At 40.1% G+C, this 13,765-nt stretch overlaps 1 protein-coding gene across 2 annotated transcripts; it reads right to left on the reverse strand.

Moving 5' to 3' along the window:
- Nucleotides 1-6,251: 6,251 nt before the first annotated feature.
- vsx2 (visual system homeobox 2) lies at nucleotides 6,252-12,957 on the reverse strand. 2 transcript variants are annotated; one of them, XM_058615643.1, is made up of 5 exons: nucleotides 12,230-12,957; nucleotides 11,847-11,931; nucleotides 11,372-11,495; nucleotides 7,872-8,052; nucleotides 6,252-7,190 (listed from the first exon to the last, which is right to left on the reverse strand). In XM_058615643.1, the coding sequence occupies exons 1-5, from the start codon at nucleotides 12,663-12,665 to the stop codon at nucleotides 6,826-6,828; spliced, it is 1,191 nt and encodes a 396-aa protein (XP_058471626.1). In that variant the 5' UTR covers nucleotides 12,666-12,957; the 3' UTR covers nucleotides 6,252-6,825. The 2 variants fall into 2 exon arrangements, with proteins under 2 accessions (XP_058471626.1, XP_058471625.1); XM_058615642.1 differs by having other exon boundaries at nucleotides 6,252-7,253; nucleotides 12,230-12,956.
- Nucleotides 12,958-13,765: the final 808 nt, after the last annotated feature.

Genomic DNA, 13,765 nt, shown 5'->3' on the forward strand with positions numbered 1-13,765 from the left:
GAAAACCTCCCAGAAAACACATTCTCTCTATGGGATTTTGTGCAAATTAGCGTAAACAAACACTTGGAAAAAAAGGGCTGTCTATAGCAGCAGTGAACACATTCTGACGTAGGCTGTGGATGTTATTTGGTGAGTCTTTTGTTAAGTGGTTAAAATGTGTTTTTCCTTCATTCTGGGAACTGAAATAAATCCTTAAACTGCTGGATTATAAACCCCTGACATACAGCAAGTATCCGAGTACGTCTTCGTTACAGTTTATGCTGTGGACAAATGTGTATTTCAGGAAATGAGGACATCCATACAGCATTTCTTCAGATGCAGATGTCAGAATCCATCCCTGTAAACTCTCTCTCTCTCTCTCTACCTCTCTATTGCATTCCCTCGCTCCTCCTTTCACATCCGAGCTAAGCTCATCTTTGAAGAATTTCATACATGCATGCTTATCTGCCCTCACACCTTTGTGTCGCACAGCAACATGCCTCTTTCAGTAGGCGCCGGCTCTTTCAGACACACACACACACTGATAAGAAACCCCACAGCCTCATCCTCTGCCTTTACTTATCGCTCTCGAGCAACAAGGGAACTCTGTCTATCTGTCCATGTTTCTCTTCTCATAAAAAAGGTAGAGCTGAACAAGTGACTCAAAAACAGCTGCCTCATGTCAGCGTCGAATGATAAGTTGCTTTTTAATTGCAACCTGAGCACCAGACACTTCCAAAGGGAGGGAGGGAGGGAGGGAGGGAGGGAGGTGGTGGTGTCATCTTTCTGAAGCAAGAAGTAATAAAGGCTGGTGATATAATATCTGATGCGAACGGAGAGCAATTCGGTTAATATCTGCTCGGGTAACTGCAGCTGGCATCTGAAAGTGTCCACAGATGGCCTGTGGAACGTCCCCAATACTGAAGGCTGGACGGTGGACACAGTGGACGACAACTTAGTCCGTCTTTAAATATACCTGTCGTTGGAAGAGGCCACAGTGACAGAGAGGAATCCTGTCTGAGCTGTGACAGGAAAAGGTCACTCAAGGACACGAGATGCTTGTATTATCCTAAGAAAACGTGTTTTATTGCAGTTGGCGTCCATAATATTGCATTACATCTCATAACTGCCTTGGACATGTATGGATATCTTATATTCAGGAAAGTAATACTTCACGCCGCTTATATGCTGAAGGAAAATGTCATCAGATTAACAGACGGGGTAAATGAGATTCACCTTAATCTTCGTTATTCACTTTCCATGTACCTTCATCTGCTGCAGTCAGATTTTAATCTATCATATACCACAATTCTGATTTTGCTCTGAATTTTCTCAGAATTTATCATAATTCTGACTTTTCTCAGAAATGAACCTCAGAATTCTGACTTTTCTCAGAAATGAACCTCAGAATTCTGACTTTTCTCAGAATTTAATCTCAGAATTCAGATTTTTCTCAGAATTCGGACTTTTTTCCTCAGAATTTAACCTCAGAATTCTGATTCTATGTCTTATAACCCAAAATAAAACTGTCTTGGACACGTATGGATATCTTACATTTGGGAAAGTCATACTTCACACTTTACTGTTATGCTGAAGGAAAATGTCAACGTATTAACAGACAGGCAAATGAGATTCATCTTAATCTCCCTTATTCACTTTCCATGTCCCTTCATGTGCTGCAGTCAGATTCTAATCTATCATAATGAAAATAAAAATAAAATATCAGTGAGACATCGACGACAACAACAACAACAACGACTTCACTTGGAGCTGCCTAATCAAAAGGCTGCTGAGACTAAATTAACATAATTATGACACAAATACAGAGAGAAAATGTCTCAGAGCAACTTTAGAGTCCTGACAAACGGAGACGATGATGAATCTTATCCTGCAAAGAATCAAGAATCGGTCGACTGTGTGTGATCAGGCTCTGGGAAGATGATGAAATCAGTCCTCGGCCGTGACAGATCATTTAGCCACAGCATCAATCGTGTCTCCATTAACCCACAGCAGACAGACAGTCTCATCGCTGAGGACAGTGACAAGAGATGACAAATATTGATCAAGATATCACATCTTTTCTGCTGCGGAGCTTTTGCAACGAGCATGGGCCCTAACATGTCCTTCTTATCAGCCTGACAGACACCAGGACGTGTCAAGATGTCACTGCAGTGCTTTAAGGGCTGATCATCACGATGGCTACTGGTGGTCAAATGTGTGATCTTATATCACATCAGGTTCCAACTGGGTCTGTTTGATTTGATGAGGAAGGTGAACACTGCCACCATGTGGCTGAAGAAATGCAATGCGGTACATGGGTGAAAGAAATAGGTAAAATGAAATGTGCCAATAATTTGTGAATAAACGTATTAGGGCCACTTGTAAAAAAAAAAAAAAGATGAATGAATAACAGAGAAAAACATGAATTCTGATTTTTTTTTTTACCTCAGAATTCTGACGTTAATCTTTAATTCAGCTCTTCTGAAGTCAAACTGATTGGATTGAATTAAAGGGTAGTTTCACCCATTTTTCCCCCCACTTGGTCAAATGAAGAACAAACTAAAAATCATTGCAATGCTGCAGTTTGTTTTTAATTCACATTCTATTCCACAGTTGTATTAAATATGACCAGTTTTTAAATGTATTTATTTATTTATTAGATCTTTTACTCAAACTTGAAATATACACAGTAAAAGAGCAGGAAGTGACTTTGACGTCGACTTTCAATCCCAACTTCCTCTTTTGTTTGTGTGGATGAGACTTGTGTCTCAGATCCACTGTGTGATGATCAAATACCACATTTATCTGTCCCAAGTGGCCCTTTAAATATAATGAAAGTGTACTAAATACAAAGTCAAAGGCTAGTTGTAAAGTAGCACATAACAAAATGGAAACAATTAATTTCAATGACAGAGCTGCAATGCCACGAGTGACCAGCAGATGGCAGAACAGCACCACATACACAACACTACAGTTTAGTCTGGTCACCACAACTCCATTTGGTTTCATCTCAACAGAGCACTCCCAACAGTGCTCAGAGCCATCCCAAAATGATCTGCAGGCACTTAATCTCACCAATGAAATCATGGAATTGAACGTTAATATTGCATTAGTTGAAATCTTTCCATTAATCCCCCCTCATGCCGCCACTCTTGATCTCACTTAGCATGGATTGAGATGATTTTATGATGGTCTTCAACAAGCAGACGGCCCATCCCATCATAAGGGAGACTGTGAATTACCTCCTCAATCCCACCTCAATCCCAATGTAACCAGCTTGATCTTCAGCAAATCTCATACTCCACTCGCGTGGGATTAAACAGCCGTGCACTTTAGAGGAATAATCCCAACGCTGTGTATGTCTTGGCCTCAATAAATGAACTGCAGCGAGATTTCTATGGAAGCTGTCGTCACAGATCATTACGCTCACTCAGACTTAAACGGCTGTTCAGGAAATGTCTTCTTAAAGAGGATTGCATTTCTAATGATGCTTGTAATGACGCTTAGAGCCTAAAAACCCACAGGTAAACCCAGAGATATCGGATATTTTGCTTCAAATGGTAACATTGTGGCTTCAGGCCTTCATTGAGGAGAAACTGTGTGACACTGGCACTCACATTTATAATGTAGGCTCCTCCCACTTGCCGGCAATCACAATAATTAGCCTCCACCTGTTGGGAGGTTAACTGTTTTTCTCTCAGAATTCTTATCTTTTTTTCTCAGAATTTAATTCCAGAATTTTTCTCAGAATTTAATCTCACTTTTGCATTTCTAATGAAAGTTCTTTGTAATGAAAGTCTAAAACCCACATGTAAACCCAAAGGTATGATATTATAAACATTGTTGCTTAAAACTGAGTGACATTTTGGCTCTCAGGCCTTCATTGAGGAGAAACTGTGTGACACTGGCACTCACATTTATAATGTAGGCTCCTCCCACTCGACACTTGTGCTGGAAATCACAACAATCAGCCTCCACCTGTTGGGAGGGAGCAAACAAACAAGGGTGAATTTGATAGTTTAACTTACACAGAAAGCTTTTAACATCAGTATACATGAAATAAATACATTTGAACTATAAAACAAAAGGAGAAAAATAACACTTTCTAAAAGGTCATAGTCCATGTTTAGTCCTCACATGGTGAATCAAACAGTGAAAGTAAATCCTTCAAGTTACCTCCTCCTCCTCCTCCTCAGTACCAATATCCTCAGAGAGAAAATCAGCATTTTGGCTGCGTTTTTCCATCGCTATGTTTAAACGTACAGAGGCTATAAGAATGTGCAATATAGAGTGTCTTATTTCCTTTTTTCATCACAACCTAGGCAATCTGATGAAAAAAACATTTTCATTTTCACCAGCTATATAAACACACCCGAGCAACAAGTACTCAAAATGTGTAAAAATCGGATTGAATTTGAGAAATTTGTGAAATACGTCGCAGTTTTGTGATGCGATATAAAACGAATCATAACTTTGACTCAACACGAGTTGTGTATTATGAAAAAGTGGACATTGCATGAGTGTTTGAGCTGCGAAAGAAGAACAAACCTTCATTCAAGAGTCCAGTCTTACAGTATACGACCACAGTCTTCTCTGCTCTGGTAGCAGGCTGTAGCCATTAAGTCCCTATAAGCAGCAAACTGACAATATTGTTTGAGGACAGTTTTTGCTCCAACACACCTGATTCAAACGAGGGGGGCGGTTGTTGTTGTTGTCAGGCTTCAGCAGAGCTCGATGACGAGCTGGATATTTGAATCAGGTGTGTTGGAGTGAGGGAAACATCTAAAACAGGGTTTCCCAATCCTGGTCCCAGGGAGCCACTGCCCTGCTCCAACACACCTGATTCTAATGTGGCTCGTTAATCAGTATTTCAATCAGGTGTGTAGGGTTTTTTTTTTTTTAAGTTGTGTTGTGGTTTTGCACAAGTTGTCAAAATAAACGTAGAAATGTATTTTAAACGGTGAAGTTGCTTAATTTGAATTCCTTGTTTTCAGGTGTTGTAGAATGAGCTCTTATTTATTCACACCACTAATAAGGTAACGTGAGTGTCCTATTAAATCTGCATCACGGTGCGTCAACATTTCTAATTAAGGTTTTATTTCACCTCTGTCGACGATGCAATTAATGACCGGGCCTTTCTCCATTTGGAAACACAACATCTTTAACCCTTAGCGCACTCATGGTAAATTACCGTGGGAATAATACACAACTCCTTATATGGATATCCTGGGTGTGTGAGTGTGTTTATAGGTCACGTAGGTCACGGGGTTGTTTTTCCCTCTTCTTATGTGTTGTTGAGTCATTTTATATCACATTTTTAGTTGTGATATAAAGCAGCAACAATTGTTTTCTTTTCTTCTTTGTTCAGAAAAACGAGCCACGTGAACTTTGAACTGTGACGTATTTCACAAATTTCACAAATTCAATCTGATTTTAAACACTTTCAGTACTATTTGCTCAGGTGTGTTTTATACGGTTGGTGAAAATGACATTTTCTTTTCATCAGATTTTAAGTTGATAAAGGTCATTCCATTCAAAACACCACAAAACTGAAGAACACTGATACAAACGCACAATAACATGGTGTTTTTTTTATCCTTTATAGTGTTCTATTTTGCACTAAAATTGTGTTTCACACATCAGACAGTGCCAAGGAAATGTCGTTGTTTTGCTGTTCTGCACATACAAGCCTATATTATCCTATTAATGGAGGTGAAGTGTATAATCTTATATGGATTACACCTAATGCAGACATCGTGGACTTCGAGTGGCCTGATACAAAGTTTCATGAACAGCTTGAGGGAGGATTGCCAGCAAATAAAGCGGTTTGCTTTCAGCTAAGTGTTCAGATAAGAGGATGAAAAAGATTGAGTGTCGGCTGCTAATAGCATCTATTAAAAAGTGATTTTAAATCAGGGCTGAGGTGAGTCTGCTTGTAGTGGGGCGGGTTCTCACTGGCTCCCCTGTCCCAAAAGCTCCGGTCCCCGGGTTTAATCTGAAATTGAAGGCTCTCAACTGTGACGGATTATAAGGACTAACCCAAGCATAAAGCCAAAGCGCGGGACTAGGGTCTCTCCTAATGAGCCGGGGCCAGCCGAGCGTCGAGTGACAACAAGTCGCTGCTCCGACAAGGAGGGCGACTTTATGAGCAACAGTCATTTCTCTGACAATCAAATCATTTGTCACACACACACACACACAAGTACAAAAGAAGAGGAAAAGTTAGAACAGACACACAAAAAACAACACGTTTAATAAAAGGCTATTTCTATTTTTTTATGCTTTGTATTTTCAGTTATACACGTTTTTTTGAAATGAAAACACAAACATTTTTACTACAAGAAAAAAATATTTTCAAATTGTGCCTTAGAGAGAGAGAGAGAGAGATTAATATATCAATTATGTACAGCGGGACATAGGACGACATTTACTTTGTTTCTTTTCAAACTGGTGGTGCCAATGGTACAAGCAACATTAAAATGAATCTTTTAACAATGAAGTAAAGTCTGACTCGTTGGTAATCCGGATTAAAAATGGGATTAATGACACGTCAGACTCTATATAGTGCACATGAACCAATATTAACACGTCGCTCCCACTGAGCCCCGACTCCTCTCTGCCGCGCATCAGAAACAACAGCTTTACGTCGACACGTTTAAGTTTGGAAGTGAAATCATAAAAAGTGCATTTTGCGCTTTCTGTGGAGCAGATGAGTTTTTGAAGTCGATGACGACGCTGGGGGAGAAAAGCTGCAGGACGGAGTGCGTACACATGCTGACAGCAGATCACTGCATTCACTCAGGAGGAGGAGGAGGAGGAGGAGGAGGAGGAGGAGGACAACGGTCCTCAGTCTTTATTCTCCTCCTCTGCTGGACTGCTGGGATCAGTGGCTTTCTCCTCCGCCACCTGTCTCTCCTGTTTGGCCTCCTGCAGTCTGTCGTGAGAAACTGTCCCCAGCACTTTGGCACTGTGCTCCTGTGCTTTGGCCCTGAGTGCAGCAATGCTGTTCTCTCTCAGTTCCTCTTTAGAAATGGTGGACTTGCCGTCTGACCTCTTTTCCTCCACCTCAGCGTCTTCTGCCCTCTGAGAGCCGGGCGGCTGCTGCTGCTGCTGCTGCTGCTGCTGCTGTTGCTGTGGCGGCGGCTGTGGGGGCTGTGGCGGCTGGGGCACCTCGCACTTTTCGCCCGCCTCCATGGACTTTTTGTGCATCCCTGCAAAGAGTTGCGGGTATTCAGATTTAGAATTGCGTCTGTTGATTGGTAAGCCATCTTGGACTGAAAACATCAAGCAAAAAAAAATAGTTCCGGTTTAGAATATAGCATCTGAACGGTACATGATATTTACAATTACAACTCTATTTTGGAGTTTTGTTTGCTTTAAGTACTCAAGCTCAGCCAAATGAGAATCTCTATTGTACTTACAAAGACAAATGAGTAACTGTGTAAAGTCAAAGAAGGTAATAATATGGCAATACCATCTTATTTTCTAATAATAGTAGGTAATATTACAGTAATAATACATTATTTCCATCAGTGAAATATCTTTGCATGAAAATGTGTGCAAAACAAAATTGCAATAATGTTGAAATGACTCCTCCTACACACATCTTACATAATTACTTGGTAGTTCATAACATGTGAAATAACATGTGTTGCCTTTAACCCTTAGTGACAAATACACAACTCCTTATATGGACATCCAGGGGCGTGTGTCTATAGGTCACATATTCAGGCTTTAAAAATGTGTTGTTGAGGGACTGATAGTAATAGTAAAAAGTAGCAATAATTATGCAGAAGTCACAAAATAGATGATCCCATATTGTTATTGTGTTACAAGTGTTACCCTGGTGGGAATAGTTTTTAATGTTTGGGTGGAGCAGAGATCAGCCTCACCGAGCAGCCAGGGGGCGCACGACTCCATGATGCCGTCCTTGGCAGATTTAAGGATGGACTCGGGCAGAGGGATGGAGTGCCTGACCATGGCTCCATACAGCCCGTACTCGGCCATCACAGTGCTGCGGCCCCAGCATTTCTCCCTCTTCCTCCACTTGGCTCTGCGGTTCTGAAACCACACCTGTGATGGGACGACAGGTCACTGTCATTTTTAACCCTATAATACATTTTGTGGTCTATGGGGGGGCAAAAAACCTCATTATTTTCAATATACTTCATGCAAAGTGGATTATTTATGGTTTGATTATTGCATTTTATGGCAGCCTGGTATATGTGATGTAAGATTAGCAGAAATGTTTGCTTATATGCATTATAAAAATGCTAAATACTCACCTAGGGCACCAAAATACGCTCATAAAAAAATGAAAATTGTATAAATTATTATATTTTTTATTTTCTTTAAAAAAAAAATTAAACCAACATCAATCTTATCAAACTTTAATGCATTTGTAAAGTTTTTAACTCTTAAATTGCCACGTTTTGTCATGATGCACCTTCATTTTGTGGTCTAAGGGAAAAACCCCAATTCATTATTTTCAATATACTTTATGCAAACTGGATTATTGTTGGTATGCTTATTGCAGCCTGGTATATATGATGTATGTGATGTGATGTAAAAAACATTTGTTTATATGCATTATAAAAATGCAAAATGAATTCTGACTTTAATCTCAGAATTCTGACTTTTTTCTCAGAATTCTGACTTTAATCTCTGAATTCTGAATATAATCCCAGAATGTATGTTGTTTTATAATTGTTTTCTTTCTGTAAAATTGTTTTTGTTTGTTTTGTGGCCCTAATCCTCTTGTAGAAAATAAACGACACTGGACATATTCAGCATAAGAGGAGTGGTCATTCCTGACCACAAAGACGTTAACATGATGATTCCAGGATTAATGTTTTTGGCCACTAAATAATCCAGTTCCAACTTTTACAACATTTATATCTCCTTCTATTATATGTGTTGGCATTATTACATGCTATGACTGATAATGAGATATCAATAATTGTGATCATGAATGTGGCTGCAGGTGTTTATCCTACATATGTTAATGCTGCATAAATAAATGAAGCAAAAACATCCTCTAAGCAAAAAATGAGTCATGAAGATTTTTTCCACGTGTGTCCAAAATGTTCTCCTCAGATTTGTATTAATGATTCTGAACTGCACTATAAAGCTATAGGCTGTAATTTATCCACTAAACACATTAGTTACCTTCTCTGAAGGTAGTGGAGGCTCACATTTATTTATCAGGGGCACGAAAAAAACGATTATATTAAAATATTCCAGTGGTTATTTTCAAACCAGTGACTGTGTAACTTTAAGGAAACTGTTGCTTCTGTTTTCTGATTCAGTCCATTGATTCTCCATAATGTGCTGCTACAGGTGTGAGGGATCTCTGCCTGCTCTGTCAGGACTCATCTCCTGCTTCCTGCTCTGCCATCACAGACGCTTTGACACATGCAGGACACTGCACTCAGCCTCAGGCAGCAGCAGCAGCTGCTGAGCTGCAGGCTCTCTGTCAGCTCAGAGAGAGAGAGAGGCCAAATTGATTGTGTAGCACAACACAGGACTGTTAAACCTTCTACTTTAGGCTCCTGTGGTGATTCTGTGAGGATGGAGAGGAGGAGGAGGAGGAGGAGGAGGCCAGAGAGGAGATGAGGGGGCACATATTCAATTGAAAACGACCAAATCCCCTTTTTCTTCTTCTTCTGATAATAACCCTTATTTCATAACTACAGAAATTGCTTCCCTGTCGCTCAAAAAAGCCAGTTGTGGAGGCTGAGGCTGCTGAGGTTGAGGAGGAGGAGGAGGAGGAGGAGCGACCCTGGGGCAAGAAGAGCCTGATTGAAAAATAAGTTAATTTCAGGCCCAATCGATGGCGGACAGGCGGGCAAATATCACGGGAAATTAAACTACCGGGACTCGGGGGAGCAGCAGCAGCAGCAGCAGCAGCAGCAGCAGCTATTGACCTGTGCTAATACATTCAATGTAGTTATTTCATTTGAACTCCCTGCGTCTCTGCAGCAGCAGCAGCAGCAGCAGCAGCATCTTCCTCCTCCAGCTCATCTGATTTAACTAATTACACTCAGTGAGAAAATTGGGTGTTAATTTTATTTTGGATAGGAGCCTCCTCCTCCTCCCCCTCCTCCTCCTCCTCCAAATCTCTAGACACATTTACTTATTTATTTATTTATTTACTTATTTATTATTATTTATTCGCGTCGGTGGACACTGTTGCAGCTCGTAATGAGAACGAGATTAAAAGGCTTCCCGCGGGCAGATGGATGGTCCAGGTCACACCACACCACCACTCCCCCCCCTCCCCCCCTCCAGCCTTGATAGCTTGATTAGGTCGTTATAGGCTTCTTCTCCGAGAACAAATTGTTTCACATCCAACTACTGCGGCTGATGAGAGATTATCTGTCCTGGCTGCGCGTGCGCGGGCGCGCGCGAGGGAGGGAAGAGAGAGGAAGAGGAAGAGAGAGAGAGGGGCTTTGTTTAGAAAAAAGAAAAAGGGGGGAGCAGTGAGCACTGATCGATCCACGTGAAAGTGAAAAGATGAACGACCTGCATCTGCTTCCACAGGTGCTTCATTAATTGGGATTATAATTTAAGGAAAGTACAGATATTAGAGCTGCAGCTAACGATTATTTTCATCAGTGATTATTTTCTCGATTCATCGGGTAATCGTTTGGTCCATAAAATGCCAGAAAAACGATAATCAGTGTTGGTCAAACCTGGAAATGATGATGTTCTGGAATGTCTCAGTGTTAACTGATTTCTTTGTTCATCTGGAGCAAAGAAACCAGACGATATTCACATTTAAGAAGATCACAAATCTTGTTTTAATCATGAAAAAAAAGCTTCAAACCGATGAATCGGTCATCAAAATAGTTGACAATGAATCGAGTAATTCTTAGATATTTATATCATGTATATGTTACAGTTGCAAAGTCGGTAGTAATAATACAAGACATCATCTTCAGCCAGGCAATTATTTGAACATAAACATTTGTTAATGAGTGCATCTCAAAAACAAACTTAAAATCTAACGAATTGTTATTTTATGACCTTAAAAAATAAGTTTTAAACTGCTACAATGTGTTGATTATGTGTCCTTTCATAGTGTGTGTCAAGTTCTCCTCTGCGGGGGGTTTTGCCCCCAAATTAATAAGTAAATAAATAAATAGAGACAATAAATGATGTTTGATGTTTGTCTGAGGTTAAACTATTTTTTTTAGTGCTGTCAATTGTTAGTATTGACAGCACTGATATTGATCTAAATCGGGTAATTAGTCACACAGGTGTCCAACAATCCCTTAATCACTGAATTTAATGAAATACACACGCTTGTTTTTAAATTAAATTCGATTACATAATGTCAATTTATATAATTATGAAAGCAGACGAGCCTAAAAATAAGACAGTATTTTACCTGTATCCGGTCTTCAGGAAGCTCTGTTTTCATGGCCAGCATCTCTCGGGCGTAAACATCCGGGTAATGTGCTTCATTAAAGGCCTTTTCCAGCTCCTCCAGCTGATATGAGGTGAATATGGTTCTGTGGGAGCGGGGCAGTTATTTCATTATGTTCAATAACAAATAAAAAAAACAGTATAATTATAAACAAAACCTTGGATAAAACTGAATTTAAATTAAATGAATATATCCTTTAATAATAGCAGCTCAGAGGACTAATAATAATACTGATAAAAACCAATAATTACACACCTTAATTACCTGTATCAATATTCAAAAACACAGACTTTACAGGATGCATTTTGGCATCACTGTAAAATAATATTTTCAAGAAAGAAAACACATCCTGTAAATGATTATCAATGATTTTATAACAGTAAAAAAAAGAAGAAGAAAAGATTATTAGCCGAATAAACCAGAAATATCAACTAACCGGTGACGTCTTTTCTTGCGCTTCTTGCTCTGATTTACAGATGACTTTGGGAGTTTTCGTTCATTTGAAGACAAATCCTCGGAGTCTGGATTGAAAATAAAAGAAATAAAATAGAAATAAATAGAAATAATAAGTGAGGATAATAACAGAGCATATTTGACACAAACGCTATTTATAATTTACATTTCAATGTGAACAATTGACAAAAAATAGCAACAACAATAATGATAATAACTGTATTAAAGGAGAAAAACAGTAGCAGCTGAAACCCCCAACTTGTAGTTGCAGTGATTGCATCGTTTAATCTGTTGCTGTGTATTATTATATCATTGTTATTACAGTGGTAATGACAGTGTATGAGTGCAGTGTAATAAAAAGCAGACCTGAGCTCGCAGACTGGCTGGTGTCCATCGGCCCTGCAGCCGGGCAGAGGGGTCTGCTGTGCGGCTGCAGGTGAACGTCGTGTGCGTCCGACAGAACCGTCTCCAAAAACGCGGGCTGACTGTAAAACGACGGAATTCCACCAGGGCCGATTAATCCCATCCCGACTCCCACTCCCACGCCGGCGGGGCCCAGCACGGACCTGGCGGCGATGAGGTGCGCACCGGGCGGCAGCGAGCCCAGGCTGTGCCTCGGGGCCGCGGGCGGTTCCTTATTGAGCCCCAGTATCTCCTGGATGCCGAAGCCGGTGCACCTGTGCGGCGGGTGCGCGGCGCTGCTCTTCGCCTGGAGGCTGTTGCCGCCTCCATTTGCAGCCACGGACGTTTTCTCCGACACATTTAAACTTTCCGACAGCACGGCGCCTTGTTTCCCCGTCATAACTCGATTGCTACTTTATTTTTTTAATTATTTTTAATTTTATTTTATTTTTTTTAAAAAGAGACCTATGTCTTATTACAGCAGGCTGCTGGTCCCCAGTGCATGATCCTCCGTGTAACACACATGAGTCCTTTAGAAAATGGTCCTTTTATCCAACAGGTCCGACCCAACAAGAGGCAGCAGCCAGCAGCCAATCAGCTGCCAGGATTCAGGATTCTGTGAATCATGGATGCTTTATTATAAAACGCCCTCTCTCGGATAAATATCTGCATTTTTCCCGGGGACTGTGTGGATAAAAGAAGAAGAGGATTTAGACAGGATAATAATAATATAATGATAATAATAATAAAAAAAGAAGAAATGACATCTTCAAGATGTGCAGGGAATAAAATCCACGCTCACACAGAGAAATATCACACTGAATGAAGCCTTTTATAATAAACTCACTGAGCACGAGCTGCGTCTGTCTGTGCGCGTGTGATTTTTCGTTTGGCCCTAATTTAATCTTCCCTTTCACACGTCTTAGTCTTTGAAATGCTGCATGTTTGCAGAAAATTACCTCAATCTCACGGAATAAATCAGCGCGCGTGTGTACCTCCACACACACACACACACACACAGGGAAGCAGCTATGATCTCTCTGCCCAGACACTGGATCACACGGATGGATAATTGATATCCAGATGCCACAGGAAAGTCATCAAACAAGAAAAAAAAAAAAAAAAAAACGACAGCTGGACGACATGGACCCACTCTGCTGCATGCACGCTCCTGTAATCCCACAGCAGCAGCAGCAGCAGCAGATTATTATGATACAGAATGAGCCAACATAGAAAGACTAATAAATAACTTTATAATAGCTACTAATATACACCTAATAATGAGCTATTATTATTGTTGTTATAATTAGAGTTAATAATCTGTATTATAATCCAAACAATATGATGGTTAAAGGCTAATTATGACTGTGCGAGATTATTAAGGCCTATAGTTGATATTATAAATATGGCAGGATTTATTTATTTAAAGTGCATATTAATGATCATATAAATGTAAATAATATGCCAGATTATGGCCAGAGCTAATTTCAATCTCAGCAA

This window comes from Solea solea, chromosome 18 (genome assembly GCF_958295425.1).
Source record: "Solea solea chromosome 18, fSolSol10.1, whole genome shotgun sequence".
Classification (NCBI taxonomy): domain Eukaryota; kingdom Metazoa; phylum Chordata; class Actinopteri; order Pleuronectiformes; family Soleidae; genus Solea; species Solea solea.

What these genes read in the sequence shown, in the direction of transcription:
- vsx2 (XM_058615642.1), bottom strand. Translation starts at nt 12,665, where the DNA reads ATGACGGGGAAACAAGGCGCCGTGCTGTCGGAAAGTTTAAATGTGTCG. An exon ending in CAGCCAGTCTGCGAGCTCAG is followed by an intron (nt 11,932 to 12,229) that starts GTCTGCTTTTTA and finishes TTTTCAATCCAG; the next exon opens with ACTCCGAGGATTTGTCTTCA. An exon ending in CGCAAGAAAAGACGTCACCG is followed by an intron (nt 11,496 to 11,846) that starts GTTAGTTGATAT and finishes CCGCTCCCACAG; the next exon opens with AACCATATTCACCTCATATC.